This window comes from Phoca vitulina, unplaced genomic scaffold, assembly GCF_004348235.1.
Source record: "Phoca vitulina isolate PV1807 unplaced genomic scaffold, GSC_HSeal_1.0 scaffold32, whole genome shotgun sequence".
Classification (NCBI taxonomy): Eukaryota; Metazoa; Chordata; class Mammalia; order Carnivora; family Phocidae; genus Phoca; species Phoca vitulina.
Window position 1 is genome coordinate 22517949 of NW_022589735.1, and position 12717 is coordinate 22530665.

The 12717-nt window shown below is 35.9% G+C and overlaps 1 protein-coding gene across 1 annotated transcript in view; it reads left to right on the top strand.

Annotated features, from left to right (window-relative positions):
• PGGT1B (protein geranylgeranyltransferase type I subunit beta) overlaps positions 1 to 12397 on the top strand; it is a 54085-nt gene extending 41688 nt beyond the window's left edge. Inside the window, exons 7-9 of the mRNA XM_032425219.1 lie at positions 2033 to 2217; positions 6817 to 6925; positions 10987 to 12397. Of these exons, the coding sequence (XP_032281110.1) occupies positions 2033 to 2217; positions 6817 to 6925; positions 10987 to 11168 (476 nt within the window). The 3' untranslated portion in view covers positions 11169 to 12397. The remainder of the gene's footprint in view (positions 1 to 2032; positions 2218 to 6816; positions 6926 to 10986) is intronic.
• Positions 12398 to 12717: the final 320 nt, after the last annotated feature.

Below are 12717 nucleotides of genomic sequence, written 5' to 3' on the forward strand. Positions count from 1 at the left end.
AATGAATTTTAGCTTAAAGCATAGATTTTGCAGTAAGTGTTTTTGGCTACTCAGAGCTCAAACTTACTTCAGAAGTTATCATTGTGCAAAGCTGGTGATTTGGGCAAAGTAGAGAGTATTTTTACTTTGAATTGTGCCAGTTTGCTTTAAAGAATCCTAACAAGTAATTTGGAGAGTAACAATTAAATGCCTCTTTTTACCTTTTGGTAGGTTGGTTTTTTTTTTTTCTAAGTTTGATTTATTTAAGTAATCTCTACACCCAGTGTGGGGTTCGAACTCACAACCCTGAGATCAAGAGTTGCATGCTCTTCCGAGTGAGCCAGCCAGGCACCCCTACTTTTTGGTAGTTAATGAGTACATATTATCTGTTGGAGATTTTATATTTAATGATGTAATAATACCTGAAGTCATGGCCAGGTTGTCATGAAAGAGAAATTGAAATTGGTGGGTCACTGAAGAGGAAATAAGATTGGTAGTTGCTTAATAGGAATTATTCTAAAAGGTTACTATAAATTTGTTTTATTTTTCTCTTTTCATTAACTCATGACTGACATAGATCTCCGGAATCACTGGGAAAAATTCTGAAGATTAAATAGTTCTTACTGACAGTGACCTTTTTAATGTGCTGCCTGCCTGGAGTTTTCTAGAGGGAATGCTCACTTTTCTTTTGCCAGAGAATGCATCCAAGACGTGTAACAGTAAAAGGGAAGTTGTAGGATGAAGCGTATTATAAACCCTCCATTTCCGTAGCTGAAATTAATCAGTAGTGGAAAGTGTTGTTTCTTTTCCTGTCTGGAAAAATAAGGACATTTCAGTTCCTGAGGAAAGGAATCACTTTTGTGAGTGTACTGGTTTCCTGTTGCCTCGGACTTAGTGGCATAAAACAACACAAGTCTGTTCTCGTACAGCTCTGGAAGGCAGAAGTCTGAGCTGCCCTTCCCAGGGCTGCTTCCTTCTGGAGGCTCCAAGGGACAGTCTGTTCCTTTGCCTCTGCCACCTTCTGGTGGCTTCTGACACTCCAGTCTCTGCTTCGTAGTTCCATCGCCGCCTCTTTCTGTCATCCCCTTCTGCCCCCTTCATAAGGACACTTGTGGTTGCATTTATCCAGGGAAATCTCTCCGTCTCAAAATCCGTAGTCACATTCACCCAAAGTCTCTTTTGCCGTAGGGGGAAGCGTTGCCATGTTCCAGGGGCTAGGACCTGGACTTCTGAATCTTTGCGGGTCATTATTCAGTCTACCACAGGGAATGGATTATCCCCGCGTGTCTCCTTCCTCATAGGCCCTTCTTCTCTCCCTGCCCCCAACACGATCTCTCCCTCATCCCTCACTCAGACTTGTCTTCCTTAAATTTTAAGCTGAGTAGGTATCATATCTGCATATCTGCTTCTAGCTTGTCTGTGTTATATGTGAAAATTAGTCTGTGGGCTCAGGCAGATGGAACCGCAGTCCATGAGCACTGTGTGGTTTCAAGGGAAAGAAATCAGACTGGGGCGACAGGGAGGAGGAGTCCTAGGTTTTAGTGTCAACTCTTCCATTAAACCATGTAACTTTGAACATGTTCCTTAACCTCCGAAGTCTTTTTTTTTCCCCCCATAAGTAAAATACTTCTTAGAGCTTTAAATTATTTTATTTATTTATTTTTAAGATTTTATTTATTTATTTGAGAGAGAATGAGAGAGAGCGCATGAGAGGGGGGAGGGTCAGAGGGAGAAGCAGGGAGCCCGATGCGGGACTCGATCCAGGGACTCCAGGATCATGACCTGAGCCGAAGGCAGTCGCTTAACCAACTGAGCCACCCAGGCGCCCGAGCTTTAAATTATTTTAAATTCCTGCCTGTTTCATCAAATTAATATTGAAGACTCCAACACCTTCTGGTTATTTTAAAGGTATAATTAATTGTCTTCTAAATTTACTTTATTTTACTGATTTCCAGAATTGTATAACCATTGTTTTTTTTTCTCCAGCCATTTCATGTTATTTTCCTAGGCATCTGATTTGACGTTTGAAGTATTGTGTGGTTTCGATTAACAGGAGGATCGACTTTTTGTGGCATCGCGTCACTGTGTCTGATGGGTAAACTAGAAGAAGTTTTTTCAGAAAAAGAATTGAACCGGATAAAAAGGTGGTGTATAATGAGGCAACAAAATGGTTACCATGGAAGACCTAATAAGCCCGTAGACACCTGTTACTCTTTTTGGGTAGGAGCAACTCTAAAGGTGAGAGAAAGAATAAAATTGAGAAACCTGTACTCTGTGTTGATACAAACTGTGCTTTAAAAGTTTTGGTCTTTGTAATGGTCACTAAATAACGTTAAATTTAGGCTGCCGAGTTTTTTCTCTTGCTCCGGCAAAGCTAATCTCTGTACGGTTTTTCTATAGAATTCAGGTATCTGTTGTGCTGCTTGAAAATTGCCATTCTTATAAAACTTAAGTGGCCCAGAACATAGATGAGAAAGGATAAGGTATAAGGTATAAAGGTTGTAAAAATCTTGTTACCAAAACTGACGGACCAGTAGTCTATCTGGAGCAGGGATCTATCTGAACATGATAGCAGTAAAGGCTTTATGGGAAGTTACTAACCTTAAAAGATAAACCATGGGTCATTCCCTTGAAAACAGTTTGTGGTTTTTTTTTATTGATTTATTTGCCTAACCCTTCTGAATAACTTACTGATTGACACTTTTGCACATTTCTCTCCATTTCTTACCTTTTTGACATGCCTAATTTCATAAGCTTATTAACCACTAAATACCCTCAAGTTTGCTCTGTCTTAAAATTGCCTTTCCCCTTTAAAATGTTTCACCTAATTCTGATATTCTGAAATCTAACAAAAGTCCGTGTTCATCTTTTATATAATATCCTAATTTTTTCTCTTAAATTCTGAAATGCTGAAAACAGAATGATTAAAATGAAGGCAGTGTATCTCCCTCTCTCTCCTCACTCCTAGTGCCATTCCTCGGGTGTACCGCTTTAATATTTTTTTAATTATGGAAAATTCCAGACATATTCTGAAGTAGAATAGTGTAATGAACCCCTGTAAGTCCACAGGTGGACGCATCAGCTTTTATCCCAAAGCCAGCCCCAGTCTTATCCATATTCCAACCCCTTGCCCTTCGCCTCACTGTATTATGTGAGGGCGGATCCCAGATAACATTTTTTATATTATCTGGAAATTTTTCAATATAGTTCCTAACCAAAAATAACTTTCTAAGTAACAGAACTGTAGTGTCATTGTCACATCTGAAAAAGCCCTAATTCCTTGATACCTTTAGGTATCTAGTCATTGACTATGTATATTTCCTTTTGCATCACATCAAGAAGCACATAATCTTTGGTCATCTCCTTTTGATCAAAGGGCTCCAGAGCCGTCAAACCGGATTTATTCTCTATAAAGTCCCTCATCAGCTTTTTATTTTATGATGGCAAAATATACATAATATAATATTTATTAGTTTAACTATTTGTAAGTATATAATTCAGTGGTATTAATTACATTCACAACGTTCTATAGCCTTCACCAGTATGTATACCCAAAACTTTCATTATCCGCAGTATATACTCTGTACTCATTACCATTCCCCTCTCCCTCTGGCCCTGGGTCATCTCTCTTCTTTCTGTCTTTATGAATTTGCCTGTTCTTGGTACATCACATAAGTGGAATCACACAATATGTGTCCTTCTATGCCTGGCTTATTTTGCTTAGCATAATACTTTCAAGGTCCATCCATGTTGTAGCATATATCGAAATTTCATTCCTTTTTATGGCTGAGTAATATGCTATTGTATGTTTATATCACATTTTGTTTACCCATTTATCCGCTGATGGACACTTGGGTTATTTCCATGTTTTAGCTGTTGGGAATAAGGCAACTCTGAACATAGATGTACAAATAACTGAGTTTATGTTTTCATTTCTTTTGTATATTTACCTAGGAGTGGAATTGCTGGATCATATGGTAGTTCTCTGTTGAACTTTGTGAGGTACCACCATGCTTTCCACAGTGAGGGTGTGCACCATTTTACATTCCTGCTAGCAGCGTACCAGGGTTCCAGTTTCTCTATACCCTCAATAACACTTGATTTTTCTGTTTGGTTTTGGTTCTTATAATAGCCATCCCAGTGGGTGTGAAGTGCTGTCTCATTGTGGTTTTGATTTGCATTTTCCTAATGATTAGTGATATTGAGCATCTTCTGATGTGCTTATTGGCCATTTCTGTATCTTCTTTGGAAAAGTGTCAATTCAGGTCCTTCACCCATTTTTTAATCCTGTTTTTTGTTCTCAAGTGTTTGGGATATTAATCCCTTATCAAGATATATGGTATGCAGATAATTTTTTCCCATTCTATGGTTGCCTTTCACTCTGTTGGTAATGTCCTTTGATGTGCAAAAGTTTTTAATTGTGATCAAGTCCAGTTTATCTGTTTTTCATGAAATCATTGCCAAAGCCAATGTCATAAGGATTTTCCCCGGTATTTTCTTCCGACAATTTTTGTAGTTCTAGCCCTTGAGTTTAGGTCTTTGATTCATTTTGAGTTAATTTTTATATATGGTATAAACTAAGGGTTCAACTTCATTATTTTGCATGTGGATATCCTGCTTTCCCAGGTTCGTTTGTTGAAAAGCTGTTCTTTGCTCCATTAAATGGCCTTGGCCCTTTGTGGAAAATCAACTGAACACATACATGTGGGTTTGTTTGTTTGTTTTATGGGCTCTCTATTCTGTCCCATTAGTCCATGTGTCTCTCCCTATGCCAGTACCGTACTGTTTTAATTCCTACAGCTTTTGTAGTAAGTTTCAGAGCCAGGGAGTGTGAGTCCTTCAACTTTGTTCTTTTTCATCATTGTTGGGGCTGTTCGGGCCCCTTGCAGTTTCATAGGAATTTGAAAATTGGTTTTTCCATTTTTTACAAAAAAGGCTATTGCATTGAATCTGAAGATCACTTTGGGTAGTATTGACTTTTAATAGCTTAAGTTCTCCTACAGTGAGCATGGGATGTCTTTTCATTTATTTAGATCTTTAATTTCTTTCAGCAGTATTTTGTAGTTTTCAGTATACACGTCTCTCACGTCCTTGATCAGATTTATTCCTAAATATTTAATTCTTTTATACGCTGTTTTAAATGGAATTGCTTTCTAATTTCTTTTTGGATTGTTTGTTGCTGTTGTATAAAAACCTCATTGGTTTTTTTTTTTACAGAATCGTTTTAGCAGCCATTGAGGTTAACATATGTTTTAATCCATTATATTGTTCTTTTTGATGCTCAAAACATCCCATTTTTAGCCAGTCAGAGATCCTTCAAGTAGGCTCTTGAGTCTTTTCGATATGACCTTGGTAGTCTTTGACAATTTTCTGAAAGCAACCATTTTTAAACATTTTAAAGATTCTTAATTCTTACGAATATCACAAGTTTAACTGATTTTTTTTATTTTTAGAAGTATTTTCCTGTTTTATTTTTTTAAGTAAGTTTTCCACCCACTGTCAGGCATGAACTCATGATCCTGAGATCAAGAGTCACATGCTCTACTGACTAAGCCCACCAGGCACCCCAACTTTAAATGATATCTTAATTTCTCTTTAGACATTATCTTTGATTCCCAACTATGAAGAATGAAGATTTAGCCTCCCTTTTTTCAAGCAGATTATTACTGGTTATATATTTTTTAGTCCTGAAACTTTTCCTCTTGCACCTTCTAATTCTGTCATATTACCTTTACTTTTATAATGTCGAGTTAAGTAACATTCATATTTTATTTAGTAACAGTATTCACATATCTTATGCTTTGCCTGTAGGTTGATTCTAAAATTTAAAAACCAAGAATCAGCACTTACTATGATCGTGTAAATACTGTTTATTGCTGAACCAAGTACATCTTAAGGTTATAGTTTCTCCTTATGTAATGACCCATCGGCCACTTGATGGAAAATGTTTCTAGCTGATGGATTCTAATGAGTCTCTTTCCTTTTTATTGTATTGACTAAATTAAAATGAATGAATGTGTTTCTTATTTGTATCATAATTCTTTTAGGCTTTGTTTCTCTTTTTGAGAAATAATGGTTCTTTAATCACTCATATCTTCTATGGCTCTTTGATTCATTAACATACTTTCAACTGCTCTGTGTCTTAACAGGAATTTTTTGAACCCTCTTGTCTGCTGCCCCACCCTCCCCAATACCCTTTCATAGTTTGAGTTATTCTTTATTTTTTCTATTTAATGGGATCTTGAGAGAGAGAATAAACATATGTCCTAAATCTTAAAGCTACATAGTTTTTTATGCTAAAAGTATACTTGTGTCACCTTTTACCTTTCCTGATTAAAAAGCTACAATTTTTTTACTAGTCTCAAAACTGTCATCTGGTTAATAATTTTTGTTGCTCTTTTTTGAAATATTTTTGGTTCAAGTTACTAACGGTTTGTAAGTAATAGTTCAAAAGCCTATAATAAGAATTAGAATATAGATAGATAAAATTAATAAAATAAAAGATAAAATTGTCCTTTTTAAAAATGACTGATTAAGTTGAACAGATTGGCAGAGTTGTGTTTTGAACCTAGCTAAATGTGATGCAAAGAGATTAGTTGGGCGTGGTTCAGAAGAGGGAAGTAGTGAGTAGGTCAAGGAAAGGAGAGTAGTTGTGATCAGATGACAAAAATGATAATAATGTGGTTGACTGATTCTAAGTGCTCAGGTCTCCAGAGGCTTGCTTTGAGAGCCTTAGCTACAGAAAAGCATATTTAATTGATGTATATCTGAAAATTGAGCCAAAGGTCAATATGAAAGTTTGATGTCAGTAAATTTATATTTGTCCTGTCATTTCAGCTTCTGAAAATTTTTCAATACACCAACTTTGAGAAAAATAGAAATTACATCTTATCAACTCAAGATCGCCTAGTAGGGGGATTTGCCAAGTGGCCAGATAGTCATCCAGGTAATTTATTTTTTGTATGAATCTAGAACAACTTTATTTCTTGAGTAGACCCTTAGGCATCTTTGTCAGAAAGGGCATAAGAGAAAATTCAGCTACAATTGTAAACTTAATATGTTTTTTAAAAAGGTAAATTGTTTAAGTTTAGGGGAAATTTAGCATGTTGAGGGGTATAAAGGAAGGGTTGAATTATCAAGATGTATTGCTATAGTATGCTTTGTTTTCCATATATTTCACTTATCAGTGTTTTATTTCATTTGAGGCAGTGAGGCAGATGGTCTCAATGGGCCCTGTCCAAAATAGAGAATCATTTGGTCCATCCAGAATCTTTAGGATTATTAGCTGTCGCTAGAGCTACGTAGAATGAATTACCAAGTCCAGAAGGGAACCTGTTCTTACTCTGTTCAGAAACCATTACATCAAATATCTCTAATTCTGAAGGTAGCTGTCCCTCACTGTCCATACCCTTGTTCTCTGAATTTCATCAGATTCAGGTTAATTTTTTTAGATGGGTACTTTGCTATCTGAACTCTTATCATTCACTGTCTAAAACTCAGGAGCCAAATAGATTCAGACAATGTGATATTCATTGTTTTCCAAACTCAGGAGTGGCAGAGAAGTAAAGAACAAAAGATTCTTGGGTTTAATAAGTACAGTCGATCCTTGAACCACACAGGTTTGAACTTTGCCTGTCCACTTGTAAATGGATTTTTTCGATAAACATTATATTGTACTGTAAATGTATTTTCTCCTCTTTAATGCTTTTAATTTCTAAAGCCAAAGAATATTTTTTCTAGTTTTATTGAGAAATCATTGACCCTACATCACTGTGTGAGTTGAAGGCATACAGCGTGATGGTTTGGTGCACATCTATAATGAAATGACTGCCAGAGTAGGCTCAGCTAGCACCCACCTTCTCATAGAGATACAGGAGAAAAGAAGATGGTAAAGGGCAAACAATTTATGTTTCTGATGAGCAGTCTTAGGGTTAACTGTCCGAACACGTTTCCTGTATGTCGTATAGCAGGGTGAGCTGAAGTCCTCGTGTTGTGTGTTACACCCCCAGTACTTATTTATTAGTGGCAGTTTGTTCCTTTTGACCCCCTTCTTCCAATTCCCCCTCCCCTGCCACCCCTGCCCCTCCTAAGCACAGGTCCAATCTCTTTTTTTCTATGAGTTTGGTTTTTTGTTTTTGTTTTTTAGATTCCACATGTAAGTGAGATCACACAGTATTTGTCTTTGCCTGACTTATTTCACTTAGCATTACACCTTCAAGGTCCATCCATGTTGTTGCAAATAGTAGGATTTCCTCATCTTTATGACCGAATCATGTTCCATTGTGTATGCATATACCACAGATTCTTTATCCGTTCAGCCATCGGTGGACATTTAGGTTGTGTCTGTATCTTGGCTATTGTACATAGTTCTGTGAACATGGAGGTACAGATACCAAGGTAGTGTTTTCATTTCCTTTGGGGATATTACTGGATCGTATGGTAGTTCCATTTTTAATTTTTTGAGGCTTCTCCATACTTTTTTCCATAAGGGCTGTGCCAGTTTACATTCCCACCAGCCGTGTACAAGGGTTCCCTTTTCCACTTACACGCCGGCGTTTGTAATCGCTTATTCTTTTGATTATGGCCATTCTAGCAAGAGTGACATAGTATCTCACTATGGCTTTAATTTGCATTTCCCTCATGGTTATTGATGTCAAGCATCTTTTCATGTACTGGTTGGCCTTTTGTATATCTTCTTTGGAGAAAGAGCTATTCAGATCCTTTGCCCCTTTTTCAGTTGGGTTACTTGTTGTTGTTTTTTCTGTTGAGTTGTAGGAGTTCTTTCTGGTTTTTTTTTATGTTCTAATTTCTAAAGCAAAATAGTATTTTTAAATTTTGGTATGTGTAACCATAGCTATAAATGTTAGAGCAGTACCTCAAGAAAACTGAGAATTGTCTTGATGACATTATTTTTCATCAGAGCTTGTACTATTTTAACAAATGTACATTTTAACAAATGGGAATAGGGAAATGACAATATCTTGGAAAGCATGTCTGGCATAAACATACTTGAAATACATTTTGAGTATTTACAGTAGATTTTTTTTTTTAAGATTTATTTATTTGCCTTAGTGAGCAAGCGTGAATGGGGGGAGGGCAGAGGGAGAGAATCTTCAAGCAGACTCCCCGCTGAGTGTGGAGCTCGCCAGGGGCTCGATCTCACAACCCCTGAGACTATGACCTGAGCCAAAATCAAGAGTCGGATGCTTAACCACCTGAGCCACCCAGGCGCCCCAGAATAGATTTTTTTTTTTTAATTCTTGAAGGTATTTTCTAGCACTTAGTTGCTAACTTTAATATTTGTGTAAATACTTGGATGTAATACTTTTTACAGATATGGTAAAATGTCTTCAGAACCTGTAAACTGCAGAGCATAGAAAATCTGTGTATCATAAATTGAATTTATGTGGAAAGACCTGTTTAATAGGGCCTTTGGGAAAATCATTTTTTAAGAGTCTTTAAAATTAGCATATTCTTGGTTCTAGTTAATTTAGTAGCAGATTTGACACAGCATTTTTATATACCTTTACAGAAGAAACTTACGAAACTAATGAACTTTTATTATGAAGAAACTATATATTTCAGCATTTGATATGCTTGAATATACCTACAGATAAGTTTTTAAAAAAAGCTTTGAGGTTTGAAACAATTAAGTTCTGGTTCATTGACTTTTACGGAAAGCTTTCTGAGAAAAAAATGTTTTATTTTTCCATTACGTGGAAAGTAGAAGATCCTATTTTATGTTATCCTGGATGGATTTTATTTCTCTTTCAGTTGCATTTTTTCCTAGAAAAGTTTCCTCATTTCTAGTCAATAAAATATAATGTTGCTTTGTGCCTTCTGTAATCTTAGAATAACTACAAGGAAAATTTCATAGTACAGGGGAAATTAAATTTATTTTTTGTGGTCTGAAAATGAGAGAAAAGTGAGCCAGAAGAAACCTAAGCATTCTCTTGAGAAGACATGAAAGGAGATTGACATGGGCCTCCACTAGTGAGATAACATTTTCAGAAATAATCTTGAGTAAGCACAACTATCTGTCCCTGTTTTGAAAAGTAGTTGATACTCATGTAAGTAAAACTTTCTAATACTTCTGACAAAGTTTGAGTCGGTAAGGTGTTCTGAACTTCAGTAGCTCTTGAGGCCATAAATGATGGCCAGTACAAAAATAGGAAAAATGCCTGATGGCTACAAAATCTGTTTTTTTGTAGTATGCCCATAACTGCAGATCTCTGAGCTCTTCAGAGTCCGTATAAGGCTGTCCAGCAGGCAACAGCCATGTGATTCCTGTGGCCACTTGAATGGAAGAGGGTCGCTGCCCCCAAAAGACAGGAAATAGTAGGGAGGCCAGTATAGAAAAAAGGTTATGGTATTTATAACCACAGAGAATGTGAGTTTGTTTTTACTGTCAGGTCAGACATTTTTTGGATGATTGACATTCCCCTAAATAGGAAAACTAAATTTGGTACAGCATTCCACAGCAGATTATTCTGTTTAGGCATCTTTCACTGAACACAGTACTGAGGTAGTATTGGTTACGGAAATGTCAGAGCTAAAACTTAGGGGGGAGGGATATTGCTACTTAGAGTCAGAGGTTTATTTTCATTTTTCAGGAAAATTTTTCCTTTTATGATACAGAGCTAAAGCCCCTTATTTCTGTATTCTGTAGGAAGCAAAGAACCCCCTGAGAGGTCTTGTATTACTGCTACTCTACTTGGTTTTTTTAATCACAGAGGATGTTGGGAATGTCACCTTTTCATTTGAGAACTGTTTTCCTTTGTTAATGATATTTTCTTCGATAAAATATCTGATTTTGATCATCTGTTTTTTTTTTAATTGGTGTTTTGACAAAGACTTTGAGAAAGCACATGTTTCAAAACCTGTATTTAACATTTTTCTAAATTTAATTTTAATGTGCTGGACTAATAGATATGTAGCTATAGTACTTTGCAGTTTGTACAAATAAGAATGCCTGTTATGATAAAAAAAAAAATACCTCGTTTTCAGATGCTTTGCATGCATACTTTGGGATCTGTGGCCTGTCACTAATGGAGGAAAGTGGAATTTGTAAAGTTCATCCTGCCCTGAATGTAAGCACACGGACTTCTGAACGCCTTCGAGATCTCCATCAGAGCTGGAAAACCAAGGACTCTAAACAGTGCCCAGAGAATGTGCACATCTCCACATGACTGACTTCACTTAGGTCGGGAGGGTGGGGGGATTTGTAGCATAACTGTAGCTCAAGGTTAAAAGCCATGTATAACCAATGTGCTCTTTTTTTAAGAGGTAGTCTCACAATCAAATCTCGTGCCGATGTCACTTTGGAATATGGTCTTGAGCCAGTAACCTTTGTACTGGGTTTCAAGAAAATCTTTGTTGAAGTCTGAACCACAGTGGACTCTGTTGTGGTTCTTAAATGTTTCTACTGTATTTCTAAGAAGTTCTTTGGGGCAAATTAACTATATGTATGTAGGTTATATTTTTAAAAAACTCTACGAATTGTATCATACTGTAAAATGGACACAAATCTTCAAAACAAGTTTACAGTTCACATAGCATTGATAATCCTTGGGTGAACACTTAGTGATCATTTAAAAAGCTTGATAGCTGATGGTAGGAAATTGCTTTAATGAATTAAGTATTTAGGATTCTTCTTTGAAAACAGATGATTCCATAATTTTTAAACAGAAGAATGACTTACTTTGTCATATTAAGTGTGCCAGTTAAACTTATGAGGCCTACATAAATGAAATTAACTTCATAGCAAGGATGAATAGGCTTAACTAATACAGTAATTTTCTAAAGGGACATTGATTTAAGAAGACTATTATGTAATTGAGGGAAAAATAATTTAACTGTATGTGATTGTGAATGAGAAAGTTTTGTGCTGTGTGGGTCACTTATTTAGATGTTGTGAGGGTGAATAACAGTTGTGTTTGATTTTAATTTCATTAGTTGCTTTTTCTTCTTTCTGGGGAGAAAATAGTCATCTAGAAGGAAAGACATTGAGTGGTTTGGTTTATTTTTCTGAAATACGTGATACTGTAAATTGTACTTTTATAAGGGAGTTATTTTTAGCTATTGGTTTTTTTTTAGTTTGTTGCCTCCAGTGTGTTAGTGGTTCTGATTTCAAAATGACAATTTTCTAATTTTTTCAAAGTAAATAAGTAAAACTCTCAGTAAAAAACCAGAACCACTAAAGTAAATTTAATGGTGCAGCTCCATACATGGTCATTTATATTTTTATATTTTCAGGTAAGTGGAAGGGAAATGTTCTGTTTAGGGGTTAAAGACTGGGGTGTTGCTTTTGTTCTTCTTGTTTTGTTCATTCTGTGAACTAGCTAATTGTAAAGGAAATCGTGTAAAAACTCATCTTCATTAGTAACCAATTTATCAATAAATCACATCCATCACTGTTGTTGGAATGACGTTCAAAGATGTGAGACAAGTACTGAAATGGAGAAGAAAATCTCTTCACTGAAGGAGATAGGTTAAAGTTAAAGTCTTGGTGATAATAAATGTTGAATTATTCTACACAACTATCAGTATAAAAAATTACTAGTATTACTGTTTAGGAATTATAATATTTAAATTTTAATTTCCTGAAAATGCCCTTAAATGATGGTCCTTCCAAAGGGAAATCTGGTATGTGCTTAGAGAAATGATTCATTTGTTGTTGGCATCCTTAGTTTTAAAACTCCTCTTGCCCAGGTCAACTTTATTATTTTTTTAATTAGA